The sequence below is a fragment of the Odocoileus virginianus genome, chromosome 5 (genome assembly GCF_023699985.2).
Source record: "Odocoileus virginianus isolate 20LAN1187 ecotype Illinois chromosome 5, Ovbor_1.2, whole genome shotgun sequence".
Lineage (NCBI taxonomy): Eukaryota > Metazoa > Chordata > Mammalia > Artiodactyla > Cervidae > Odocoileus > Odocoileus virginianus.
This window is the reverse complement of record NC_069678.1, coordinates 31244768-31258086: the sequence shown is the minus strand read 5'-3', so window position 1 is coordinate 31258086 and position 13319 is coordinate 31244768. Positions and strand designations below refer to the sequence as shown.

General features: G+C 38.7%; 1 protein-coding gene across 4 annotated transcripts in view; it reads left to right on the top strand.

The window, feature by feature from the left end:
• The window catches only part of CDC14A (cell division cycle 14A), a 189508-nt gene that overhangs the window by 34765 nt on the left and 141424 nt on the right, over positions 1-13319 (top strand). For all 4 annotated transcript variants that reach the window (XM_020906073.2, XM_020906074.2, XM_020906072.2 and 1 more), the window contains exon 4: positions 7097-7189. In XM_020906073.2, the coding sequence (XP_020761732.1) occupies positions 7097-7189 (93 nt within the window). The remainder of the gene's footprint in view (positions 1-7096; positions 7190-13319) is intronic.

The following is a 13319-nucleotide window of genomic DNA, read 5'->3' as shown; positions in this document are numbered from 1 at the left end:
GCTCTCTGAATCAACAAGACAATCACAGTAATCTTGGGGACTTATTTTTAAAAAGATTTAACAGAATATTGCCAGAAATGTAATTTGAAATATACAAAATGTCCTGCATGACCCTTTCAGGGTAAAAGGAACAAAGGGAGTAGGAGTGGGCATGGTGAAATGGATGATTGTATTAAAACAATGACAGCACCTGGCAGATGGTGGGGGCTCAGGGAATGTCCTTGTTGCTGAATGGATCAGTGCAGTAATCCTGTCTGGCAACTGCCGGGAACTCTTGATGCAATGATCAGACCACCCTCTTATTACAGCTCCAAAAACATGTGGAAGATTTCTTCATGAGGTTATCTTCTGTTGTAGGTTCATGGACTTCTGGGGGAAGAAAAGCAAGCTACATTCCAGAGAGAGTTCATGTAGTTTTAAAGAGGTATCAGGGGTGCTGAATGAAGGAAGCAGTGTTAATGCCCATGGGAGTGGTCATACATAGAGTTTGCAAGGCCTGGAGCCTTTATGCCCATTCACAGTCCTCAAGCAAGAAAACCCCCTTTTATAGAGCAACCCCAAATGCTTTCACCTATTTTATCAGCCTGATCAAATAATCTTTATGAGCAACTTTTCTTGACATTTTGACTTCTGCTTTAATCACAGTGCCATTTAATTGAATGAAACGTATTGGGTTTGAAACAAAATGGACCATAAAGGAACAGTGTTTTCTTTTAAAAGAAGCTATTCAACCTGCTTTATTTTAGCTCTGAATAAAAACGTAAACCATATTTTGTTTTGCACAGCCAAAGAAAATTTTCAAGAATATCCCTTTCCTGGGAAAGTTGGAGGTAAAACATGTAGAGGTCATGGCTGCTCACAGGAAGACCTGTTCATTTTATCGCTTTTGCAATGGGATGACCACTGATTGCTATGGAGACGCTGATTGCTGCGGCCATTACTGGGCTAGACTAGTCACCTGTAAGAGAATGACGCCTTGGTCACCGTGGGCCCTGTGCTGTGATCTACTTAATCTGACCACCATCATTGGCAGAGCTTGCTTGTTTAGGGAAGTGCATGGGCTCTGTTTTTCATTAAAGGGCATATTATCCAGGCTGCACGAATATCTTCTTTAGCTCAACCAGGCTGATTCACACAGCTTGGTGAAACACCACATTCTAACCACACGACTTGAAGATTTTACTTTTAAGCATGGCAAGCAACTTGACCAAATGGCTGCGCCCTGAAAATCTGTCTTTAAATTGCCCATTAACTCTCTTGTTTTTTTATGTTTTGGCTTTGAGCTTAATTGTATCACCTTTGATTTTGAATGGTTGTGTAGGTTGTAGTCTCCTGACCTAAACTGAAGAAGTGCATGATTTGTGTCTGTCATCATAATCCAAGGATAGCCTGGTGGTTTTGTGATTTGTGTAACATGTCATCATTTTCTCTGTCTCTGAGTTGCCATGGCTTGTTTTTTCACAGTGATCTCACTAGAATGCAACCTTTCACATAGCTTTCCTTTCTGAGATAGAAAACGTCTGCCTGGGGTCAGTATCCTCATTTCCATTTGTGTTTTTCTACGATTGCAGTCGTTGTACTTTGGTTTACAAGTACCATCAAACATTTATCTGCTGTATTACATACTCTTATGATGTACATAAGAGTAGTAGAACTTTAACTCTCACTCAGGGAAACAGTACAGGTCTGGAAATTTCCATAGCTTTGCTTAGGTTAATTGATGGATATTCAATACTGAATCCCATCTTTTAGCTATTATTTTTTTACGTTGTTAAATGAAACAGTTATTGGATCTGTAATTAAGATCATTCCATTGGTCCTTCCTGTGCTATGAATGCATCCCTAGGTAGTTAGTTATACTCTTCTGTTTGTCATAAGCCTTGGCCAATATTTTCCCCTCATTTAGCATCAGATATTCATTAGATTGTGAGCTTTATGAGACTGGAGACTGGGGTCCTGCTCCCCTTGTTACCAGGTTGCTCAGTGCTCTGCTTGACACACATCACCTATTCAGTTTGTGCTGAGAGAACCATCAGAACTTTCTTCAACTGCAGTATCCCAGTACCTAGACTCAGCAAACTGATTACCTGTGGGCTGCTTTCAGTCCACAGACACTTTTTGCGGAGGGAGCATGCATGCTGTTTAAAAATTTTGAATTCATGATCAACATTGCAATTTTTGAAAATTTTCATTAACCTATGAATTTCTGGCTTCTTTTAAATATTGTAGCATCTGATTATGGACCCAGACTCCTGCACGAGAGCTAGGTCTGCTTTGGGCATACTTTTCTAGTTTGCCAACTGACCCACTTCAAATTCTTGGCCTCTCAGAGCATCTGAATTTGGAACCTCTGGAATTATACCATTTTAAGCAGCTTGGTTACTGAATCATTAAAGGAACTTTTTCCTTAGGTGTTATTAGCTGGAATGTAATAATTTATAAATTGTAATAACTTTTTCTGAGAATCTGGGGAATTGTGTTTTTTATAACATGCTTTAAAAAATCATATGGCATGATTTGGAGTTCCTAAAAGAATTCAAATGTCTTTTGGAGCTACTTGACCAGATGGACAATATGTTAGGGTCCATATAGTACATTTCCAGGTGTAGGGCCTATTGACACATTTTCATGCAGCTTTTTTTCAAGATTTAGGAATATGTTAGCATAGTGGAGTTCAGTCTGTGGTCCCTGGACCAGCAGCCTCAGTATCATTACTGAGGAACTTGTTAGAAATGCAACTTCTTGGGCCCTTCCCTGCTAAATCAGAAACTTGAGGTGGGGTCCAACAATCTGTGTTTTATGAAGCCCTCCAGGTGACTCTGAACCAGTCCGTTAAGAGAATGAAATACAGCATGATAATATAGTAATAAAATATAATTTAGATGGAAATTTAGTTTGTTTTTTAATTTTTGAAAAGTTTTAAAATTATTGACCAGTTCAATCTGAGAATTATTTAAGTGTCGAACCATGAAACTTGTTATGGCCTTATGATTGAGAATTAAGGTTTACACATGTTACCAAGCTCAGAGTTCTGAATTTCTCCAGTCCGCCACACCTGCAGAGAGCGTTCAGCTCTCTATGATCTGACCTTGGAGCTCTGGGTCAAGTGTGGTAAGCAAGGCCCTCTGTGGCTGCAGGCTTATGTTCTTTTGGTAAAAGAGATACACTGCTTGCCTGTTACATTGTAGCCTTGCCCAGGACCTCTGGCTTGGGATTTGCTCTGTGTCTGGTCAAACTGGACCCCTCCCGCCCTGTCTTACTGTTTTAAGAAATGATGGAATGTAGCAAGTGATCAGTAAATATTAGGTTGTTGCTGCTGTTATTATAGAGGAGAGTCCACTTAGGTAAGAAGATTCAGAAGGCTATATATCCCAGTTTCTAGATAGAAATCTACAATATGGTATAAATAGTGGCTGCACATTATAATTTGCAGTGAGTCATATGCAGTCTTGTTGCACAGCAGACGAACAGTCCAGAGGTCTTAGTATTCCTTCTGTGACATCCTCCCCTTTATATTTAAGACTATATTCATTCGTTTTACTAGTTTATAACTTTACTGTGCTGTTGTACACAGTGTTTTTATAATCTCAAAGCTCCTCATGTAAAGCAGGAAGAATCTGTAATAGAGCAAGGAAATCACTGAAAGTCAGAGGTGATGGTATGATTTAGCAAGTAATGTCCATGAGGGGTTTGACCAGCACACTGGACTCTAGAAGAGATAGCCAGGTAAGGAAGAGGCCACTGCCCAATTTGGAGGCAGGAAGTTCTCTTGATATTAGGGCAGAACTTGAGAAAATACCTACGGGGCTCATTTATAAAACAGAGTCCTATTATTGTCTACACACTGTACCTTTCTTCTCTTGTGTGGTAAAGTTCTACCATGAAAGTTCTCAAAGGATGAGCCACATGTTCCTCTAAAGGCACTTTAGTCATCAGCGTCTCCAATTTATGGTATTGTTCCTTCTAGAGCAGTTTGATATATAATTGGTAGTTTTTTTGTGTGTGTGTTTTTTAAGAAAAAGGTCATGTTTAATATTTGGAAGGAGGAAACATTAAAGAGTTTGTGTATATCAACCCAATCATGTAAAGCACCAGCTAAACAATTGGCAGAATGTTTTGTTATCCCTGAAAAATTCATGTGAGTACCAGAATATCTCCTCTGTTGAATAGCATTGCTGCTGCAAGACTGGGGCAGGCTGACCCATAAGAGGAACGCCTGGCTGTGACAAGGAGGGAAATTAGGACAAGGCTTGTAATGTCTAAGATTTTTCTCTGTTGTCCTTCACTTTGAATTAGTTTTGATTCCCTGAGTGAGAACTCAACTCTGTGTGACCTGAGATACTGGCCAAGCTTCACTGAACAGATCGGTTCTTGACTGTAGTGCTTTTGAGAGTTAACTGAGAAAAACACTGGAATTCCAAAATCACTAGGCAAAATAAATACTAGGAGTTTTAAAAATGTCCCTGAAAATCAGATAGAAAACTCTCATTAAAAAAAATTAGTTATTGTAATATACAGTATGGTGACTACAGTTAATAATACTCTATTGTATATGTAAAAGTTGCTAAGAGAGTAAGTCCTGAATGTTCTCATCACGTGAGAGGAAAATTTTGTGAATAGGTATGATGACAGATGTTTTAAAAAGTCAATTATGTTTCCAGCTCATAGGCAGCTTCCAATAGGAGGCATTTTAAAATAGTTTAAATTTCTAGTTTGAGTTTATAAAGACTATTCCTTATCTGATGTAATTTCTTAAAGCTTTTAAGGTAAATTATAAAGTCTTAAAATTTTAATTTGTATTATATTTACTTAAAAATTATATATTGAGTGAAAAGAAAATTTCCTTCAGAATTCTGTCCTCAGTTTCATGGTTCCCATTGCAGGGTGGTGCTCTGCACTCTGTATACTTTAGAATTAGAGAGAAAAGCAAACAAATACAGAAAATTAAAAAACAAGCCAACAGTAAAGACCATTGGTGATAAAAGTACAGCAATATGAGTTTGTCACTGTTGGCAAGTAGATTTGTAAAATAAATTTAATTCCACATTACTTAGTGATAACTTAAGTAGTTTGTCATGAAACCTAAACTCAGGTTTAGAGCCTCCAGACAGGTAATTTAAACTTCCTCACAGGTGTGTTAGAGAGTCAGGAAATAAAAATAGTGAGAGACTGGGAGCCAGAAGTGTTCTATCTGACTCATGTTGATGGAGGCCTGGGCTCTGTGAGGCAGTCTTTAGGTGGCTTGGGATTTAGAGACCATAGAAGAAGCTTAGGTTTTAAGAGCCTTGATTCTCCTTTCAATAAATAAAACATAACTTATTGATGGAGATAAATCACTGGCAAAAATAAAGACACAAACAGGAAATGTCAAGTAGATAATATAGTTCCAGTGGAGGAAGGAAGTAGGCAGGTGTCAGGACCATTGATGGTGACCTTGAAGTCTTTAGATAACTTGTGTGCATTAACTCGACTGAAAGGAATTGAATAAAATGTACTCTTATTTTAAAAATGAACTCAAACTTTATTTCATAGGGGTATTTTAGTAAGTTTGTCTGGAAATAAGGACTTTGGTACTATGAGACTCTCTTAGAGGCAGACACTTATTTTTCAAAGTTTAATTTCAAAGAGCAATGCTATTTTCAGAATATGAGTCTTGGTTATCAAAGACATGCCTGAGTTGGGGCAGTGAGGGTTTCCAGGCTCACAACCATGAAACTACCTTTTCTTTGGTTACATGTTAAAACCAGAATGTTGCAGTTTCACCTTAGAATTGACTTCAGAGTTTTGAAAGAGTTTATTTTCCTTATAGAAAACAGCAGGGTAAAGAAAGGTATATAGTTGAGTTCTTATATTTTTAAGAAGAAAGAAAACAAAGAAAGTGAAGTCACTCCTTCATGTCCGACTCTTTGTGACCCCATGGACTGTAGCCTACCAGGCTCCTCCATCCAGGAGATTTTCCAGGCAAGAGTACTGGAGTGGGTAGCCATTTCCTTCTCCAGGGGATCTTCCCGCCCCAGGGATTGAACCTGGGTCTCCCGCATTGCAGGCAGACGCTTCCCTGATGGCTCAGAAGCCTCATTATCTGCATTTTTAAAGCGGCTTTCCAAGCAGATATTCTGTGGGTTGTAGTCAGTGTGTAAAGTATAAAAAGCTGCTTTGGCAGTAGCAATGAATTTATAGATAAATTTTAAAATGCATTTATGTGTCTGTATTTTGAGAACCATTTGTCTGTTTTGAAATATGAGGAAAACCAAATAACTGTTTTGAAATATGAGGAAATCCAGCTGTATCATGTTTTCATTGTTTTATGTTTGAGTTTATTAATAATTTGATTTTATTTTAATGAATCTTTTTATTTTTACCTTCTTTTCATGTTTAGCATGTATACAAAATACTGTGTTGCTTATTTTGGATTTGTTTGAGCATGCAGCATATTGCCTGGCAAAGAGCAGTGGGTGCTTAATAAATGTTCGTTTGAATCCATAAATTTAATGTATGGCTATTGTGTTAAGATGTTTGCTGACATAATCCTTTTGATGGTTCATCTTTTTCCATTAACCATTTATTTTCAGATAATTAAATGTGGATTTTTATAGAATGTTAGAAAAACAAAATATTAATATTGGCACTCTAGTTAATATAGGCATTTAAAAGTTTTTAGAGAGGAAAATAGGTTGGTTGGCACATTTAAAAATAAATGGCATAGTGTGAAAAGTAAAGATAACTTTTCTGGGAGTGAGTGTGCTATGCTAGGGAATGAAAGATGATGAATAAATTTTACATGCAAGATCAAGTGTAAATCTTCAAAAATGATTCTGGCTAATAAAGATGGCAATATTTTAATTATTTCCTACCGTATTAGTCTCCTTTCTTGGAGAGAAACATATTTGATATAGTGTCAGTTCTTATATGATGATTGAGCTATAAAATGTCTGAACTGGTAACCTTTCATCCTGTAATACTTATACACCGATGCCACAGAAATTAAAAAATTGTTAAATGTCACTGATTGTGACACATCTCTGTACATTAAGAGATGTTTTTTTTGTACATTGTTTCTGTGGTCACACTAACTCTTTTTATTCCCTCTTTCTAGTCATACAGTTTATCAAGAAAGAAAATAGTGCACTACACCTGTTTTGACCAACGGAAAAGAGCAAATGCTGCATTTTTGATAGGTGCTTACGCCGTAAGTACTTTTTTCATAATTATTTTCTATAATTAGGCCACTGGAATGTTAACACTGTCAAATAAAATCAAGGACACTTTTTTAGTGGATTTGGGAGATGGTGAAGATTATTAGCAACTTTCAAATTGATCTGGAATGGAAAGTGTGGACCGATATTGATGAACCATTTACTCTTGGGTCTTATTTTCCAGTAGCTAATGAGAGAATCTTGGGACTACAACATATAGCTTGTATCCCACAGTTGTATAGGTGTTTTATAAAAAGAAAGGATATTTATAGGAAAAAATACACAGTAGAAGAAGATTATTAAAGACTGTTAAGGGTTTCCTCTTGGGGATAAGAGGAAATCTTTGATTGCATGGAGGAGGATTATTATTATTATTGTCAATCCCTTTATTCAGCTATACAAGTGTTTAAAGTAAGCAAGCTGAATATAAATCCTGCATATACTATAGCTTCCCTAATAACTAGACATGGCTTTTCAAAATTAATCTTGATTAGAAATTTTGTCCTCTGTAAACACTGAAACGTAAATGTGAGTTCCACATGAATGTGCTACACAATTTTGGCATGAACACTTCTAGAATTTTCTATACATACTAGGATTGGGCAGGGAGGGGAGAGAGGTGTCCTTTTCCTTCTCATCCTTTGGGAGAGTCTGTGTCTCTAAAGCCCCAAACTCACTGCTATGTGACCTTTTAAGGGCCTCCTTCTGAAGACCTTGATGGAAGGAGGCACCAGCTACCAGACATCAAACTCTGCCACATCAAACCAAAAGCTCTGGGGGGAAAATCCCAGCTGTGCTGTTGCAGAGACTGTCAGCTGTTGCAGGGTGTGGGATGAAAACAGTGGCAGGCTGACAGCCAGCCTGTGGTCTGGGGCCTTGTTTCCAAATGGAGGTGCCCAGCTCTGCCCACCGTTTCTCATCAGGATGTGGCTGCCAGAAAGCCTCAGGTCATCCCTGATGGTACCATTCTTCCTTGCTCCATAGACAGCATGCTCTAGTACTTGGAATCATGACTAAGAATCCAAAACACTGCTTTTCATCCTGCAGAGGCTCTGGGATGATGGGTAAACCACTTTATCTTTCTTAGCTTTACTTAGTTTCCTTATCTGTTAAACTAGAGGGTTGGATATAATGACCTCTTAAGTTTCCTCCCAATTCTGAGGACACTAGGATAATTTGTAGCGCCAGCCAGGCTCTTGCTTTTATTTGGAGAGCATGCATGAAAAGCTGGCTGTTGGCATGAAGGTTCAGTGAAGTGCTGGTAAGCTGAATTAAGCAGGCATGCTTATTTTTCACTTTACCTTTGATGATTGCTATTTATTTGAAACTGATAATTGACACTGTGTATTTACAATATGGAGAGTCTGTAATAACCTCTGGATTCAAGTCATGTAAACATCGTGTCTTACTGAGGGGTTTTGTCCTACCTTTGAGCATGTTATTCGTGAGGCCTTTATCACAAGTAAATTGTCAGGAAGAGGCCGTCTGCTGCTCCGTCCTTTCCTTCCCCCTCCTCCCCTCCCTTCTCCCTTCTTTTTCTTTTTTCTTCCTTAGTGCCTGTCCTTCCTGTTTTTAGTGACATCCTTAAGTTCAGCATGGTACCTTTGGGATTTTGAACGGAAGTTTAGTTCTAACAGATATGTTGAGCTTGGGGGTAAAATATATCTTCTAATGCAGAAGTTTCCACCACTTTAAAGCAATCAAAGGAGAGGAAAGCAGTCTGGGGAAGTACTGAGGGCAGCTTGAGCTTGTCTTGCAGGCTGTTACAGTCCTGAGAAGCAGGGTAATTATTCATGTATTAGTCATTTCCCAATTGATTTTCTTTTCTAATTTTAGAAATGTGTTCCCCAGGAAGCTTTTGGACACAACACTTAATAAAAATGAAAACCAGGAGTTGCAGTCTTTCCTGAAAGAGAATTTTATGCTTTACTTTGTATTGTATGTGTGCATTTAATTGTTGATTCAGATATTTTAAGAAGACAGTAATGGCATTATATGTCTCAGCTAAGTTTCACATATATTACATTATTGCTATTCAGATAAGTCATGATCTCCCAGGGGAATCTTCTTGGACATAAAAGCCTTTGACTTTGGAACAGCTGTGTAGTCAAATGGCATGAACTATGTACCTGTGTTTTTTTCAAAGTCCCCAGCAGTGAAGGTGTCTCCCTTTTTTGAAGTGGGGTTATCATTGTTCTATCAAGGGACGTTGACTACTAAAAATATTTTGTACTAAGACAAGACTTTTTCTCTGAGCCTTAGTTTTCTCATTAGTAAAATTTGGTTAGTACCAGGGTTTTCTGGTCTGTCTCACAGGATTATTGTCAAAATGAGATTTCTAACTGCCTGTTGGATAGCCCCATATCTATATCTAAATGGTATCTCACATTTATTGTGGCACAGTTGTTAGAAATTTATTTGTAATTGGGGGATGATTGCTTTCCGTTGTGGTGTCGGTTTCTGCTCTACGGAACCATGAGTCACCTGTAAGTATACACATGTCCCTCTGTCCTGAGCCCCTCTCCCTCCCCCACCCTCACCCCTCTGGTTGTCACAGAGTGCCAGGCCGAGCCCCCTCTGCCATACGGTTACTGCCCACTAGATATCTGTTTTACACTTGATGGTGTATATACGTCAACGTTTCTCTCAATTCGTCCCATCCTCTTCCTCTTATGTCCACAAGTCCGTTCTCTTCATCTGCCTCTCTAATCTTGGCAGACATTTTTACTCCTCCTCTCCACAAATCTATTTATTCCCCTACTCGTTGACTTTTTCAGTAAATGAGCTACCATCAGCAGCTTACTAAATAAAGGATAGTAGTCACCTTGATTCTTGTGTCTTCCACATTGTACTCATCGGTAATTTCTAACTCTGAGGCAGGTGCTGAGTCAGCATGCTGCTTTTCGTCTCCATGGCTGTCACCTAGGCCGAGCCACTGTCACCGGTACCCTGGGTGACTGACACAGCTTCGTCCATTGTCTCCTTTTCACTCCCTCGCTTTCCTTTAATTCGGTGGCCACACAATTGTCAGAGTAACGTTCTAAAACTATAAATTTAATCATTATCCTCTTATTATCAGATCTGTCTAATGTTTGCTCACTGGGCTTGGCATGAAATTCAGCCTCTTTACCCAACGCCATTAAGATCTTCCCTCATCTAGCCCTTGCTACCTCTGTGGTCTCCTTACTCTAGATGCCTTTTAATCGTGACATCACAAGCTTGTTCCCACCACAAGGCTTGGTATTTCTGTTCTCTCTCTGTGGAATGTTTTTACCTCAGACATATACATCCCTTCTTCCTTCTGATCTTATATCACCTCCTCAGAGAGACTTTCTCTTGAGTTTTACCTTGCTTCCCCCACCTCCAGTACCCTCTAGCCCTTGATGTTTTATTTATTTATTTTTTACTGCACTCTACTACTTGAAATTATCAGGTCTGTATTTTTGTACTCACTTGTTTGTTGTCTCTTCCCTAGACTATAAAGTAGGGACCTTGTCAGTTTTGTTCATTGCTGTGTCTAGGAAGTGATAAAATATTTAATCAGGAGTTAGGCCCAGACATTCACTAGTTGAACTGGAAGCTGGCCACAATGGAGCCTTCCTGCTGTGCTGAATCATCGGGAAGTCCAGGGTGGAGGGTGTCCCAGGGAAGAGGCAAGGTGGCTAGCAATGGGGGGTGGGAGGGGGCTGTGCTGGGTTGTTTGCCACTGGTATGAGACTGTTTCAGTACTGAACACTGAGCATCAGTTTAGAACTGTGCCCAGTCGGTGGTAGGTGCTCCATAAATATCTACTGAATGAATGAATAATGAAATGATAAAATATGAAAGAAAGAAGGAAGATATCTACCTTTGGATAACTTCAGAGAGAAACTGAAAATGATCAAATTGGATTAATTGGATATAGCTTAAAGTTGTATCTTCCTCATTACTAGAAATATTTGCACTAATGGCTGAACCAACCATGGTCTTTAAAAATGCAGGATCAAAGCAAAGGTTATGGACCATGGGAAGTGTCTGTATACAAAGTCACATCACTACTTTACTTCTTTTTTTTCTCTTTTGATAAACTTTTTTTCATTTATTTTTATTATGGTGAAATACACATGTCATACAATTTACTATCTTAATCTTTTTTTTTTGTTTTCTTTTTCCTTTTTTTTTTTTTAATCTTAATCATTTTTTCTTTGTTTCTTTTTAAATTATTTTTTTTATTGAGTTATAACTGACATAACATGATGTTAGTTTCAGAGGTACAACAAAATGACTCAGTATTTGTATACATTACAGTATGATCACCACAACAAATCCAGTTAACATCTGTTGCCATATATAGTTACCAAAAATCTTTTTTTTTTTTTTTTATGAATCTTAAGCATTTTTAAGTGTATAGTTCAGTGGTATTAGGTACATTCATATTGTTGTGCAACTATCATACCTTGCTTTTGAGTGTGACCACTTGTGCAAACATCATGTACCTGTAGAGTCAGACTTTGCTTGTGGTTTCTCTGTTAAACCATGACTTTAAATATGTCACAGAAGCTTTCTTTTTTGTGTGTTTCTATTTCCTCATCTGTAAGTGAGGGAGAACCTTTTTATGTTCTATCTCCTAGAATTGTCATGAGTATCAAAAAGGAGATAAAATACAGAGCATCACCTTCAATAGGAAATCCACAAACCCTTCTCTGTGGGTGATTTGAAAGCCAGAGTTGTTGGAATTATGTGGCCACTGGAGATCACAGTGACACTTGCCAAATGACAGACATCCATTTCAGGGAAGTCCCCACTCATGAAGCATCTCTTTACCCCTTAAGCTGAGCCGTTGTGCTCCTTGAGATGGAAGGCTCAAATTTTAAGAACAGATCAACTCTTTTGAAAAGAGGTTTTCCCTTCCAGTACAATACACAGTGCAGTTTCAGAGTTAAGAAGCTTAGATCATTATAGCATCCAAAATACTCTCAGATGAGTTTAAAGAAGATGGCTTTTGGAAAATTACAAGCATGAGTTAGTTAAGTTCTTGCCACATGCTTGAAGACCAGACCCTCACTGATTTTTATACTGTTTGCAGTTCATAGAGGGCTTCCCAGGTGGCTCAGGCAATAAAGAATCCGCCTGCAATGCAGGAGACCAGGGTTTGATTCCTGGGTCAGGAAGTTCCCCTGGAAAAGGGAATGGCTACCCACTCCAGTATTCTTGCCTGGAGAATTCCATGGACAGAGGAGCCTGGTGGGCTACAGTGCATGGGGTTGCAAAGAGTCAGACATGACTGAGTGACTAACAATTTAAAGATGGCTTTTAAAAAATTACAAGCATGAATTCACTAGTTTCCTGTCACATGCTTAAAGACCAAATCCTCACTGATTTCTGTATTGTTTTCAGTTCACAGAACTGTGCTAAAGGGATCAAGGGGAATTTGCAGAGGCCGTGATGATTGAAGGACTGGAAAATAATTCAGGGTTAAAGAATTGAGAATTTTTTCAGATATGTGGAGAATACTTAAACAAAGATGGTAACCACACTGTATGTTCCTTAACACGTTTGTTAAGGTTTGACATTGCTTAGTAAGGGGTCTAATTATGGATTAACTGGGACTGGCCTGACCCAGATGTCATGTCTGAATCAGGGATGACAAAGCTAAGGTTTGTAGACTTTCTAACCATGTCTGTGTCTGCTCTTCCCTCTGTAGACTATACTTAAGGCCTTCGCAGTTATATTATACCTCTAAGTCTACTACTAATTGCAAAGAAGCCCTTCTCCCTCTGGTGTAGAGGCTGAGAGCAAAGACTTCAGCTGAGCCACAGCTTGACCTTGAATTCAGTTGTTATTTGTTTGTCTTGACCAAGTTCTTTAACTCGTCCAAACTCCTGCTTTTTCCATCTTTAAAACAGAGATAATAACATCCCGCCCAACATAGTTGTGGTGAGGACTGAGGAGGTCATGCTCATGAAGGGGTCAGGGCAGTGCCTGGCCTTGCAGCATTGTATGCACTTAGGAACAGCTGGTGCTCTGGGTGGGAGAGCTGTGTTGCTTTCCAGATTGTTTTCTGAGCCGTTGTCTTACTTCCCTTGAAGAGCCAAGGCTGCTCGCCTCTTTTTGTCTTCTTGTCTTCTTTCCTTTCCATCTATT